The 15289-nt window shown below is 36.3% G+C and overlaps 1 protein-coding gene across 1 annotated transcript in view; it reads right to left on the reverse strand.

Moving 5' to 3' along the window:
* The window catches only part of FBXL4 (F-box and leucine rich repeat protein 4), a 63137-nt gene that overhangs the window by 12314 nt on the left and 35534 nt on the right, over nucleotides 1-15289 (reverse strand). The window contains exon 6 of the mRNA XM_072965644.1: nucleotides 13083-13296. Within this exon, the coding sequence (XP_072821745.1) occupies nucleotides 13083-13296 (214 nt within the window). The remainder of the gene's footprint in view (nucleotides 1-13082; nucleotides 13297-15289) is intronic.

The raw sequence follows: 15289 nt of genomic DNA on the forward strand, positions 1-15289 counted from the left end.
TTTCCTCTGAGAACATCTTTAGTATACTCTTTCTCTATGCTGTTACTATTCAGAATCAAAGTACTACTATTGATACTAAAGCAAAAAAAAGTTAATTCTTCACTTACAGACATAAAATGACCTGATTTTGGAGAGACCGCAGACTCGACAATTTAGAGCAGGAGTGGACAAAAGACTGCCCACAGACCAAATTCAGCCCACTAGCTGTTTTTGTAAATAAAGTTTTATTGGAACAAAGGCACACCTGTTCATTTATGTACTGTCAATAGCTGTTTTCACACTACAGCAGCAGGGCTCAGCAGTTATGACAGAGACCATATGTGGACAAAGCCAAAAATATTTACTATCCTGCCCTTCATGGAAAGAATTTGCCTGCCCCTACTTAAGAGGACAAGTATAGAACACACAAACAGATGGATTAAAGCTACATTAAGTGCACTACAGAAAAGGTATTTGGACATAAAAACTGAACAATTTAATTAACTTCTTATTTAAGACTGAAGATACTGTTTACGTTCCCCAACAAATTCTGCTGGTTAGTCCTGCAAAATTCAATAGAGGCACAAGAGTAGCTCTATAAAATTAAAACACAATTGAAATAGTTGGCAGTTTTAATAATATAAGGTAGCAGATTCATTTTCAAATGAGTTTGTAATTTTTAAACAAAGGTCAACCTTATTTAAAGCTGTGTGGAAAGGGATTCACTAAAGAGTGACTGGATTCATGTTAATTTCTTTTCCAGAATTATCAAAACATACCCTAGGTGAATGATGGCATCTGGGAGTAGAATTCATGTTCATAAAAAAAGAATCCTTTTGACTTAATAAGAAAAAAACAAACTACCCAATCCAAAAATGGGCATAAGACCTAAACAAGCAATTCTCCAAGGAAGAAATACAAATGATCAATAGGCACATGAAAAAATGCTCAATATCACTAATTATCAGAGAAATGTAAATCAAAACTACAATGAGGTTATCACCTCACACCAGCCAGAATGGCCATCATTCAAAAGTTCACAAATGACAAACACTGGAGAGGCTGTAGAGAAAAGGGAACCCTCCTACACTGCTGATGGGAATGCAGGTTGGTGCAGCCACTATGGAAAACAGTATGGAGATTCCTCAAAACACTAGGAATAGACTTACCATATGACCCAGGAATCCTGCTCCTGGGCATATATCCAGAAGAAATCCTACTTCAGAATGACACCTGCACCCCAATGTTCATAGCAGCACTATTTACAATAGCCAAGACATGGAAACAGCCTAAATGTCCATCAACAGATGACTGGATAAAGAAGATGTGGTACATTTATACAATGGAATACTACTCAGCCATAAAAACAACAACATAGCGCCATTTACAGCAACATGGATGTCCCTGGAGAATGTCATTCTAAGTGAAGCCAGAAAGAGAAAGAAAAATACCCTATGAGATAGCTCATATGTGGAATCTTAAAAAACAAACAAACAAATACAAAACAGAAACAGACTCACAGATGTAGAATACACACTTGTGGCTGCCAAGGGGGCGGGAGGTGGGAAAGGACAGACTGTGAGTTTGAAATTTGTAGATACTGACAGGCATATATAGAACAGATAAACAAGATTATACTGCATAGCACAGGGAAATATATACAAGATCTTGTGGTAGCTCACAGTGAAAAAGAATGTGACAATAAATATATGTATGTTCATGTATAACTGAAAAATTGTGCTCTACACTGGAATTTGACACAACATTGTAAACTGCCTATAACTCAATAAAAAAAATGTTAAAAAAGAATCCTTTTGCATTCCACCTAAAATCTACCTACTAACCCTGTTCAGCAGCTTCAAAATCCAATGGATAACTATAAGTTATAGAGGATTAATATGGTCTCTACTTGTTACAAAGAAATTTATTAAGAGGTAAAAGATGGCAAGAATTCAAATTTTGACAGTTTTTTAAGAGATGCTATCCATAAAGTTCATAATTTCCTGTCCTCCAGATTTCTAAAGTGTTAAGCAAAAGTACTTAATAAAATGATAACTGATGGTTAGTATACTCACATAAGTTTTAGATAATCCAGATCTATAGTTTAGAGTTACATTTATGTATACCATGTACATCTAATAATTGAGATGTAATACAATCAACATATGTAATACTGTGTTTACTATTTTACATTAATACAGGTTTATAGTTGTTATAACTAGTTAATAATTTTTGCAATTAAATTTTTTCAGTTAAAAATTATTGTTTATCTTCAATAAAGAATATAACCCTTAATTATCACACTGTTAATATAGGAAGGTAGGATTCAAAATCAATATTCTCTACTCCAAAACATGATTCCTAGAAAGCATATTAAGGAAACAAAGAACAAGTTTATACACCCCAGACATACACTAGCTAAAATACAGAGACTAGGGACATCACCTGATCACAAATGTACTTTCACTGATCATGATACATTTCAAAAACATCAGAGCAACATCTACAAGTAATGAGATGGAATTTTATAAAAGTATATTCACTAAATGAAAATTTACAACTTTACATAACAAATATCACCAAAAAAAATTCCTAAGAATACAATCACTGAATTATTGGAATTTAATATACACATATACATACAAATTTTTTCTCTAATTTTATTTTTTTTGCCCCAGCGTTCAATAACAAAAAACTTGGGGAAGGGAAGTATAGAGTAAAAGTTGAAGGATTTTAACTATTTAAAGTAACTGAAACTACTATATTGAGAAATAAACAATCATTATTCCAGAAAATTTAAATTCAATTAGTTTATAGGTATTTGCTATGAACCATCTACTACAAATTGTTCTCCTTCATACAGTTTAAATATACAACAGGGTATAGTTTATATACTGATACATAATCACAGCTTGAAAACAGTATTTTCCTTATAGGTTAAACTTGAAGATCAGCATTGTGGTGGAAAAGTTAGACTTCTGAGTGAGCTCTAAAAAGAGAATGGTAAGGATCATAAATGACATAAATTAATAAAGCTCTTACACATGCTTTTGAGGGAAAAAAAAGAAAGTTCCCTAAACTTAACTGTATACCTACCCTAGAACACAAATTCAGAAATTTTAGCATAAGGTTCAAATAATGTGTTAAATTCCAAAAATCCATGTGTGTGAAAGAACAAAACCTAAGGCTAAATCCACACATTTGCCTCACCCTCTAGTCTCATTTCAGTACCTGTTTTTACCATGGTAGTGGATCTATCCTATGATTATACAGTTGAATACATCTCTGCTCATGGTTGACTAAACTGATCAATTTCCATATCAACCCATAATGGATGATAGCAGAGATCTGCAGTCAAAAAGTCATGGCAGTTGCATACCAGCTGCACTTGACTGAAACTTTACTGACTATATAAAAGAATGTTTTGATCAGAGGGGTAAGGGTTGGACCACTAAGAGAGCATGTAAGAGGAGTCTGAGGCATATGTTGGTTGACACTGTTCATCTAAATGATGTTCAGCTGAAGAGGGTGCACTGGTCCAAAGCCTTTATCTTCTTCCAAAAGCACTTCTTTCCTTCCTGTTAAGATGGTGTCAATCTGTTTTGTGCTGATGCCTTGAAGCATTTAAGTTATGTAACTAATGCTCACTGCTCTCATTCTAAGCTCACCAAATAGGTCTTATAACTGTAATTTGGTTTCCCTTGTGACATGCTAACAGTGAGAGAATGTATTATCAGCTGTCTCTAATGAATTTGTCCTTTCCAGGTAGATTTCTTATACTTGGCATACCGGTTACCGTTATGAATGTGAATGATAACGAGACTGACCCCCAAGAGGCTTCTCAGCTGTGACTAAACCATAGCCCTCCACTCAGGTTACACACACTTAACCTGCCATAAGCCTCATACTCCCACTGGAACTTCTATTAAACCATTCAGGATCAAAAGAAGTACAGATATATTCTTGCCTGGAGATATATATTAAAGACTTCTAAAAGTTCGCTAGCTTTAGTATATAAGTTAATGTATTAAAAGTTCTTAAAATCTTTACTCTTGATTCTGTTTAAGAACAAAGTCATTATTATCTTTTATATGTTATCCAGGTAAATTAATCTGCCTGAAATGGACTGCATTTTAGGTGACAGCTAAGCACAGCCTGCATTAGTCAACTTAAGCGACCAAAGTAGGTTCTTCCTACTTCAATTTTTCTCCTTGGTCTTAGTTAGTAATCAGCCCTGGGTCTGGTGAGAGACTGTCCCTTTCATTGAGTTTGTTGGCTACACTGACTCCCCTAAGAGAAAGGCCATCCCTGTTTCTACTTACCAATATACAGTAATGTGTTCTTTAAATCAAGCAAGAATGCCATCAGGGGAACACCATTATCTCTGTCAGAAAGCAGCTTTATGGCACTAAATCAAATCATACTATTTTCAAAAGACAGCTTATGTATCTTTTGTAGGAAAGCACAGGTGCTTTCATCAACAGACAGGGTGGCATGCATTTTTACTTATATATATCCACTCTGCTGGATAAGCTGGCACAGGAAAAAGAAAAATAGGAGGACAGTGTTGATATCCGACAGAAGTAAAGATCAACACTTTTGCTGTCTTCTGCTTCACGAAGCTGAAGGCAGTGGGGTCCTTGAAACTGTCGTCCCAGCCTAGTAGGCCAAGCAAACAGTTGCCGAACCACGCTTACAGATTACTGTCATATACTAGTCCCCTACAATACCTATAATCAGTTTTTTCACTTCTTCAGATTCTTTCAATTTATGCTCTATCATTCTTGAAGTGAGGCAATCAAAACTGGATGCAGGTGTTCCATTTATAACTCCAACTTTTAAAAAACACTCTTGGTTTTCTGGTCTGCTGCTAAGCAACCGAATGACACTCTTACTGAGCTACTACCTACCAGGCCCCAACGCACCCCCCTACTCCAGATATTTTTTTCCCAAAGAAAAGGTAAACAGATTCAAACTTCTAACACAAATCCGGGTTGTTTTACTCAATGCATGGAACTTCTTTTAAAGCCACCTTTTATGTAATATGTTAAAAAGTTATCCTCATGCCATCCTTTGTAAGTTGTGTTAGTTTGCCAGAACTGCCATGACTGAGTACCAGGCACTAGGGGGCTTAAACAACAGAAATTCACTGTCTCACAGCCCTGGAGGCCAGAAGTCTGAGAGCAAGGTGTCAGCAGGGTTGGTTTCTTCTAAGACCTCTCCTGTTGGCTTGAAACTGGCCATCTTCTTCTGGTGTTTTCATATGGTCTTACCTCTGTGTGTCTGTGTCCTAATCTCCTCTTAGTACAAGGACACCAATCACTGGATTAGGATCCACCCTAATGACCTCATGTAACCTTGGCTATCTCTTTAAAGACCCCCATCTCCAAATTCAGTCACATTATGAGGTACTGGGGGTTAGGACTTCAACACATAAATTCTGGGGAGACAGTATTTAAGAGTAGGTTGCAGATATATGCCCCTTTGTGGGTAAAGGAGAATTATGTCTTCTATTTACTTTCAAATGGTTCAGGAAAAAACATGCATGTAGTAGGGGAATCTACTTTTTATGCAACTTTTCTATAAGTCTAAAATTACTTCAAAATAAAAGGTTTCTCCTTGTAAGTATTTAAAAGTCTACTTAATGAGTTAAATTTCTACAGCCCTCCTCTCATGAAAATACATCATCACATATGGCTAAAGAAATGCTTGCAATTAATGTTTATCATATATAATAAGAATCTTGTGAATAGAGATAAAAAGGACCAAAAGGATTGAAACAGTCTTTCCAATCAGGGCATATATCTCACTCTATTATAATTACTTCCTTGTCAAAAGCAGTAGAAGACACCAGGTACAACTGAAGTCTCCTTCCTGTTTGTTCTAATTTCCCATCTTTTGCCTAAAGTTTTGCCTATACAACCCTGAAAGATCTACCAAATTCAGTAAAAAGAAAATTACTTCACTTAACAGCTCATATCACTAGTTATTCCAGGATCACGCAGTAAACAGGTCTAAATTTCAGCTTGAGGGTCATCTCTTCTAGAAAGGTTTCCCCATATAGACCATCCTCCAACCAAGCACAAACATGCGACATTGTCAGCACCCATGTGGGCTTACTGAAGTAGCAGTCCTCTCTGTCTCTCCATCCCATAGTGCTCTCCTGCTCCTCAAAAAACAGGCATATATTTATGGCTCTGCATCTACCGAAATTCAACCAATATTATTTAGTGATTTTTTGGTTAATGTTATAAGAAGACATTTGTTATTTCTCTCTGATAAAGCGATTTTCTCATCACAATCCTAAAAACATCTAAAGAAAGAAAAAGATCTCATGAAATAAGTTAACAAAACAAATAGAATTATATTTCACTATCTTTCAGAGCTAAAAATTCTGGACAAATAGAGTTCAAACATTTTCTTAGGAATTCTTTAGGTTGAGATCCACCCATCCATCTACTCGGTGGACGTGGTTATTCTGTAGCAAGACAAACTTACCTTATGCTTACTAACTTACCTAATAATGAAAAACTGAACTAGTGAGAGAGCTATCACTCATTCATTCAACACAAGTTTACTGAATATCTACTATATATGTTCACTCTAGTGAATACCAGACACTGTTCTACATACTAATTATAAAGAAGTAAATGGTCAAATATGGTCCCTTCCATTAGGAAATTTACAATTTAGGAATCAACATTCCTTTTTACAGAAACAAAACATAAGGGTGAGAGAAATAATTCAACCTAAATCTCTCTTAGCACACGATAGAAAAGATATTCCTATTTAGGAAGATCTGTAAGAATATTTCAACAAGTTGGGAATAACTGTGTAGGACTTTACTGAGTAAATCTATACTATCATTTTCACATTTACACAAGTCCATCCAATTTATAAAGTGTGTTGTTGTTGTTGTTTTTCACATGTGTGACCTGATTTGGCCTTCTCAATAGACTATGTGATAGGGTAAGTTTTTTTTTTTTAAACAGATGAACTTTTAGCTTCGTGTAAGTGACTTACCCAGGCACATAAATTTTTCAAGTCAGAAAGCCAAGAGGAGGACTGAGTTTTATAACTTGGTTCTCTGATACAGACTAAATAACAAGTATCTTCCCAGTTTTTAAATTATCAAATAATATCTGAATCAGACACCCAAACCTCACTGCCAAGCAGTTTTAACCAGAGCTAAAGTCTGAAAGATCCTACTGCTGCTTTCTCTCACTGGAGGGTGCCAGCCATAGTATTAGCCATGGCAGTGGAGCTGGGGAGAAAAATCTTAATGAGCTAGACCAGATCATAAAAGACTGGCCTCAAATATTGGTGACAATGACACCTGGGGCTTGTTTTAAGGCTGCTCTCATTTTAGTTGACTACCGAAGCAGCAAGCAAGCAATACAAATGGTATACACTGGGAACCAGTCCTGACAAGGGTACTCATGAGGCTCAGTGGTCAATGCAACAAGCCTTGTTGGTGCAATCTACCAGGCAGAGGGAAGCCCAGTGCCCTAGGCCCACAGCCTGCTTCACCACTGGCTCAGGGAGGTGCCATATCAGCATGCCAAGATCCACCTTCCAGCCTTTCAGGCAATTCTGATCCTATTATAGTTTCGCTCTCCTAGGTTCTCATTCTTATTGAGTTATCAGACCTGCAACAAGCCTGGCTATGCCTAACCACTCAAGAGCACACCACCTAGACATCAACAATATCTCTTCACGTGCTAAAATATTTGGGGGATTATATGTCCCAATGCTGCTCTCCATTATGGTACAATATTGAGAGCTGGTCTGTTTATATAATCCTTTCCCTTGAGGCACTTCATTATATATTGATTCTACAAACTATTACTTAAATGTCTCTAAATGTAATTTGAATAACTGTTCTTACAAATTCAGAACTAAGACTTCAACTAAGTTTGTTTGTAATAAAAATAAAAGACAAAAGCCCATTTCCCTATAGATCTTTTAGAGACTAGAAAATATTTACAGACTATAACTTAATAATTTATCTTTTACACTGGATGAAAATATTGTGTATCTTAGTTACAATGTTATATTTCCTTACCAACTGTAGACTAGAAAAGGATTAAGTGGTAAAGAAAAAGCTCTATTTTAGATAGAGGCAGCCCAGCCAAGCTATTAGAATAACTACCTTTCTAAGCTCTTATATATCTTACAATTTTCACTATAACACGGAGGCCACCAAAACTGGGTTCAAATTCTGACTCTAATTTATCACTCTGTGCCACTTGGAAACTTATTAATCTTTTTGGGACCTTCATTTCAACATCTCTAAGGTGAGAGTAAGACCTACTCTCACTGAATTAGTATAAAGAATTAAATAATATGCAAAATGTCTAGGACAACAAACAATATATTCAGTAAGTTTTCCCAAACTTTGGGACGAAAACCCAGGTCTCCAATATCCTCTAAAGCTTTATTCACTCTCTACACAGATTTGCGTTAACGCTTATAAAATGGCATAGGTGTATCATGTTTATTAATGTAAATTATATACAGGCACCTAAAATGTAACTCTATCATATCATTAATCTAAACTTTCTGAAGATAATATGCTATAAGAGAGATAATATTTTTGTAATACTAACGTTTGCTTATTTTGGAACTTTGTAGAGCTTAGAAAAACAGAGAGTAAAAGGGGCACTGAATAATCTGTATTCCTTTAAAAAAGAAAAACCTCTCCCAGGAAGTTCAAATTTGTAGCTTTTTTTTTCCTCCTCATGTATTTCCTTAGGGCAGAGGCATCTGAAATCAACTGCTGTTCAAAACAGTTCATAACATCCAAATGTACTGCTGGTGATTACGTGGAAGGTTTAGACAGAAGCCAATCCACTAAATCTTGTCTTATTTTGTTTTCTCTCATCCACCAGCATCATCGAGTGCAGGACTGAAACGGTGCGTGTATGGAAGGGAGAAGAGAGTGACAATTCTTTGCTTAGGAGAGATGGGAGGTGTTCACAGATTGACACGGGTACTGTTTGTCTTCAAAGAGACCAGGTGCGTGTGCTGCCTTCTCCCTTTCTTCCTCTGCGTTACTCAGTGCTCATGTGCGAGTCTCAGGCAGATCCCGAGAATGAGAAGATACCAGAAGTGAATAAGGTATAGGCCAAGAGCTCTGAATTCAGAGTTGGGAAGCTGTAAAAGTAAACACTGCCTGGGCAGGTTTTTCTCAATTTTGAATTTGGCCGTTTGCATCACTAAAATGACATTATTTTTTATTTTGTTGTAAGTCACTGTAGATCAATGAAAATCAATTTCATAGTATTTTCTATGTACTAAATGTCAGAAACATTGTGTAGGATAAATGTATAAATGATTTTATGGTATTTTAGCAGATGGACTAATAAAAACAAACTTTAATAGGTAGTAAGATACAGTCCAAAAAAAGCGAATTTTATTTACTACAATCAATGATTTTACATTTACACTTAAGTAACTGAGGGAAGCTGAGGCTGATGCCATCCAAACCTGGAGACATATGCACAGATGTCTATGCTCAAGATATGAAACCTCTCAATCTCTATAAATCACACTTTTTACAAAACATACAGTCATATTCTATCAGTTTCTTGAGGTAAACTGAAGAAAATTGTGGACTATTTAATCATTCCCTGGCACTTAGATCATGTTAAGATATAACATTTCAAAAGCATCCCATGGGAACTATTTTTACAAATCATCACAGATGTAAGATGCCCACCGAGTTAATATAATCTCTTGGTTTTTACCCTATTTTTCTTCCTACAGGTTCACTTATTAACTACGCTAACTTTCTTCTTAAATTCAATGAGAAAAATTTTTAAGGAGGCCTTATCCCTTGCACAAAGGACATTAGACTTTATGGCACACAGGGAAATAAATCAGTAAATACACCAGTAAAAAGCAGGTGTGGCATAATCTCAGAAATGGGCAGGTTTACCCAAGAAAGGAGAGCTGACAATTTTATACCTACACAAGTGATGAGTCATTTCACCACAGACCAATGAAAACACAGGCTAATACTATCTTTAAACTGGCATTCAGGGACACAAGTCCTCTTACTTTACAAATAAAGAATCTGGAAACTTGAGTGACTTAACTTAGGTCACTAAGCTTGTCAGTGGTAGGGCCACAACTAAAATCAAAGTCTTCTTTCCACCAAAGCAGGATACCAGTTAAACTCTAGCTAAAAATTTTGCCCCAAATCAGGAACACTATGTTCAGGTTTCCACAGATTAGTAAAAAAGCTATATTGAGAAAAAGGTATCTACCGTGATGTATCAGTAAAAAGAGGCTATTCACCCAGATGGTTTGATAGGTAAATTCTATCCAACAGATAAATCCCATATATTAAAGTTAATTCAGATCAAACAAAAAGATGTGAATTTCCCAATCATTTTGCAAAAATGTCATCATCCTAGTCCCAAACCTGATACAATGGCATCAAAAAGAAAAACGTAGTTCAATTTCATTTAAGAAAGTAGATGTAAAAAGTACTGATAAGTATAAAGCCTTAAAGAATATTTACTTGAACCAGGCACTGTTGTAGGTACTTTATGTATATTAAATCATTTAATCCTCACAACTACTCTTTGAAAAACAAACTATCATTATCTCCAATTGATATAAGGAAAAAGTGAAGCACAGGGGGTCAAGAAACTTCCTCAAGGTAACATAATTAGTAAGTCATAAAGCTAGAATCCAAATTCAGGCAATTTGGCTCCAAAATATTAGGAAATTAACCTAGCTATGTATTAAGTTAAAACATGTAAGGATTACCCCAGGAGTGAAAGGACAATTCAACATAAGTCATTATATTAATAAATAAAAGAAGACAAAAGATCAGTGTGGTAATGAAGGTTTAAAAATTTTTAAATACAATATACATTTTTGATAAAATATTCTTAACCAAATGAGAATGATAAAGACTACTTGCCAGAAAGAAACATCAAACAACATGACGAGCTGTGTGTTTAGTCCACTAATGAAGCCCCACTGCCTAGAACAGAGCCTGGCACATAATACACATGCAAATATATGTCATATAAATATTTATCAAATGAAACATTAAAAACATCCCCTCTATGTTAGAAATCAGCCTGGTGTGCCTATTGTGACTCTCTTATTCTACATTATTTATGAAGTTCTACTTAACATAGCAATACTTTAAATATTAAAAATGAAAAAGTATGTTCATTTCCAGATTACATAATAATTATATTATTAGCAAACCCAAAAGACATAAGCAAAATTATTACAATAATTATAAGCATTCAGTAAGGTGAGCAGATACAGTATAAATATACAAAAACCTAACTTTCCTTTATACCAACAGTAACCAATTAAAATTAAATACAAGAATATAGTACTTGAGACCATAAAATGCAAGGGATAAATTTAACCAGAAAAATATAAAACCTATGTGAAGAAAATTATAACATGCTTTGGGATGTAAGACAAGACCTGCATGAATAGATGGGAAGCCTTACTAAAGAGCAAAATTAAATATAATAAAGGCACTTCCAACAAAATCCTTGCTGAAAAGTACATCTGGAAGAGTAATACACAAGGATTTTTTTTTTAAGTTTAAAAAGAATAGAGGGGAGACTTCCATATCACATTGTGAAACACACCACAAACCTGCAATGATGATATTATTACTACCACTAGTGCTATTAGCAGCCAACATTTATTGAGCGTTTACTATGAATTAGGCACGCTCTAAGCACTTCATTTGCAATTAATTCTCACAATGACCCTATGAGATCTGTATTTTTATTATCTGCATTTTAGATATGAGGAGACAGAAATACTGGGAGGTTGGATACTTGACCAAGGCAACATTCAGAACAGGCAAGGGTTCACTAAAGTAGGGAAGCAACTGGTCCACCATTTGGAAAAAGTAACTTGGCCATCTTATTCATTTATTCAAATACTTATTGAATGGCCAGTCTTTACCAAGCACTATACTAGATACTGGGAACATGGCAATGAGAAAGATGGACAAGGCTCCCACCTTCATGAAATTCATATCCCAGTGTAAGGAGACAGATGATAGCAAGAAAACAAGTAAGATGATTTCAAAGGAACAAAAGTTGTTGAGAAAATACAATGAGTGATATGACAGAAACGAACTAGAACAGGGGTTACCTTTTATAAATGTCTAAGAAGCCATCTCTGAAAAAAAGAAATATTTAAGTTGGATGTTGAGCTGACAAGAGGGCAGCCATGTAAGGAGCAGGCAGGAGATTCCAGACAAGCAGAGGTGAAAAAGCTGTGAGCTGGGACCGGATCAGAATGTTCAAGGAACAGAAAGAAGGCCAGCACGGCTGGAGCAGAGGAGACAGGTACGGGACAAGAGGTAGACATGCACTGCAGGCGCCCAGGCACTACTCCTTGGCCCAGCAGCACCACCTACAAACTCTGTCCTACAGCCGTAAAAGCATGCACACGTACAACTGTGCAAAAGAAAGCTTTGCTTGACTGTCTGTAAAAGAAAAACTGCTAAAAACCCTAAATGTTGATCATCTGGAGAACAATTGAGTAGATTATGGTAAAACATAATCTACACAATTAATGAAGAGTTAGGTGGCACATGTAATGACCTGGTGAGATGTCCTGGAGATGACTGACAAAAAGGAGATGAATAAATATTACATGATTCCATTTTTCTTTAATGAGACTCCTAAATTGTGGTGTTAGGAATTTTAACTCGCAAGCCTGGTCCTGGAGAAATTCCACTTTGCTTCCTCCCGCTCCCAGCAAAGGTCCTCCTGCGTGTTTTCCTCATCCCTCCTTCTCTGACTCCTTCTCCGCCAACATTTCAGCACACCTCACTCAGCCCACTGCCTGTTTCCTTCCCTAGAACTATGAACAGTGTTAACAAACATTTTAAGAGCAGAGAATAACATTTTCTTAAAATGAAAAAAAAAAAAACCACAATAGACTAATTCTGAAATGACTGAATCAGATCTAATGATTTTAGAATAGTCAGGCATGATACACTTCATCTATTTAGAAATCAGAAATCACATTATTAGGAAAAGTTATAGGCAACTAAATATTCAGCTGGCTATTACACTAGCAAAAGGTGTAAATCTTACCTCTACTTTTGTTCGATAGAGAACGAGTCGTTTAAGGCCACATAATTTGGCAACGTGGTTGAAAGCCTGAGGTGGCAGTTTATCACAGGATGAGAGATTTAAGTCCTGGAGATTTGGACACATCTCAGAAATAATCTCCAAGCAAGTTTCATTAAGGAAGTGGCTGCAAGATAATTCAAGGCGCACTAATTCAGATCCACAAACCTTCAGAAACCTGTAAAAACAATGTTCTGTGTGAATTTCATAAAATTCAAAGATATTTTTTGCAAGTACTTTGGAATTATATTAACTCTAAGCAGACACCTTCCGAAGAATAGATTTCTATTAGGGAAAATATAAACCTCGTTTCACTTAAATTCTCATTTACTGCATGCTGAAATAGGCATGGTTACGCTAAAATAAATCAACCTGAGAAGATAAAATGGATCCATATCACATAAAAAGTCAGCTAATGCTAAGTGGAAAATTAAGAAAGCAGAGGGTATATTTCTTCTATTTACCTGTAATTCACATCCAAGTTGGGAGAGCCAATAAACAAAACATAACAAAACTCTTAACTCCTGGAACATATTTCCCGCTAAACAGCACCCATTCAGTACTGGATAATTTATTTTGAACATGGCACACAAAGTGACAGCTTTAAATAAATGACCTCAAAACAAATCAGACTAGCCTCCTCTCAACTCAGAACGTTTCGGGGTTAGTTTCACTGTACTGTTGTGATATAGTCCTTGTAACTGTTACTGTTTAGCACCTAGACTGATGTTGAAATTATTACAAGATACTCAGTTGCAGCCTCACATAAAATACACAGAAATAATTCAATGTAGAGGACACGAAATCCCTTATCAGAGTAGGAATGACAATATTTATCTTTGTTACATTCCAGGGGCTGGGGGAAACAGACCTGTCCACAATCACCATCTGATAATCAAAGTAAATGTGAGGCTAGGAGTATTTGAATCCCTGAAACTTTATCAACTCAGCAAAGCAAACCCTTTAACAAGTGCCCCACTCACCTCTGTCCAGGTCTTGACATTTTCTTGCCCGTCTCAGTGGCACAACAGTCATGTGCTGCAAGTTTATTTATGCCACATCTTTTTTCTACATGAATTAATTAGCTCACAAATACACACGCGAAATAAAAACTGAATAAATCAATCACTTATGTAAATAAACGAAGGAACACTGGACTTCTCAGTCAAAAGATGGACGTTCTGCCCTGTTCCATTACTTCCTAGCATGTGACCTTGGAAAAGGCATTGACAGAAGTCTCAGCATTTCCTCAGCTGTCGAAGGCAGATGACCATAGGTAACAGCACACTGCCTCACCACACTACCTCACAGTTTTGAACATCCAACAATATGAGAAAGCAGGTTGCAAAGGCCAAAGCAACCTATGAACATTAAAATAAAAGTTAAATCTTGGCCAACTCATATTCAAACAACAATTTAAAAATTTCATTGCTACACATTAAGTATTGCAAATTACCCTGTAGTCCACACATCTTATTTACACTTGAACGTCTGTTTATTCTTAATCCACTGCAACATAAGTTCTGCTCTCCCTAAATTCATCCTTCCCTTTTAAATGCCAAATTCAATAGCCTTTCTTTTCAGTCCTCACATTACTTGATTTATTGTGGCATTTCACACAACCACCCACCCCTTCCTTAAAATTCTCAACACTCCTCAAGCTTCTCCCCCTCCCTGATGTCCTCCAACCTGTCTCACTACCGTGTCCTTTGCTAGCTGTAGTAGCCAAATGGCAGTTTGCCTCAAGCATGTTCATTCATTCATTCAACAAATATTTACTGAGCTCCGGCTATGACCCAAGCACTACTCTGGGCACTGAGGAGCTGGCAGTGAGCAAAGCAAAGTCCTTGCTCTCATAGAGCTTACTTACATTTTGGTAAAGAGGTAGACCATAAATAGATTAAACTAGTAAAATGAATAGCATATGAGAGTGAAAAGCGTCAAGGAAAAAATAAAAGCAGGGAAGGGCAACAGGAAGTATCGAGGGTTGATAGGATGATCAGAGAAGGCCCGTTTAGAAGGAAATCAAGACCCAAAGGAAGTGAAGGGGTGAGTTATCTGAGGAACAGTAATCCAGGAAAAGGGAAGGGCAAGCGTGACAGCTCAGAGGAGGGTATCAGGGGTAACACCTAGAGTGTGGAACAGTAAGGAAGCACCAAGTGAAAGGGAGA

This window comes from Vicugna pacos, chromosome 8 (genome assembly GCF_048564905.1).
Source record: "Vicugna pacos chromosome 8, VicPac4, whole genome shotgun sequence".
In the NCBI taxonomy this organism is placed as follows: Eukaryota; Metazoa; Chordata; class Mammalia; order Artiodactyla; family Camelidae; genus Vicugna; species Vicugna pacos.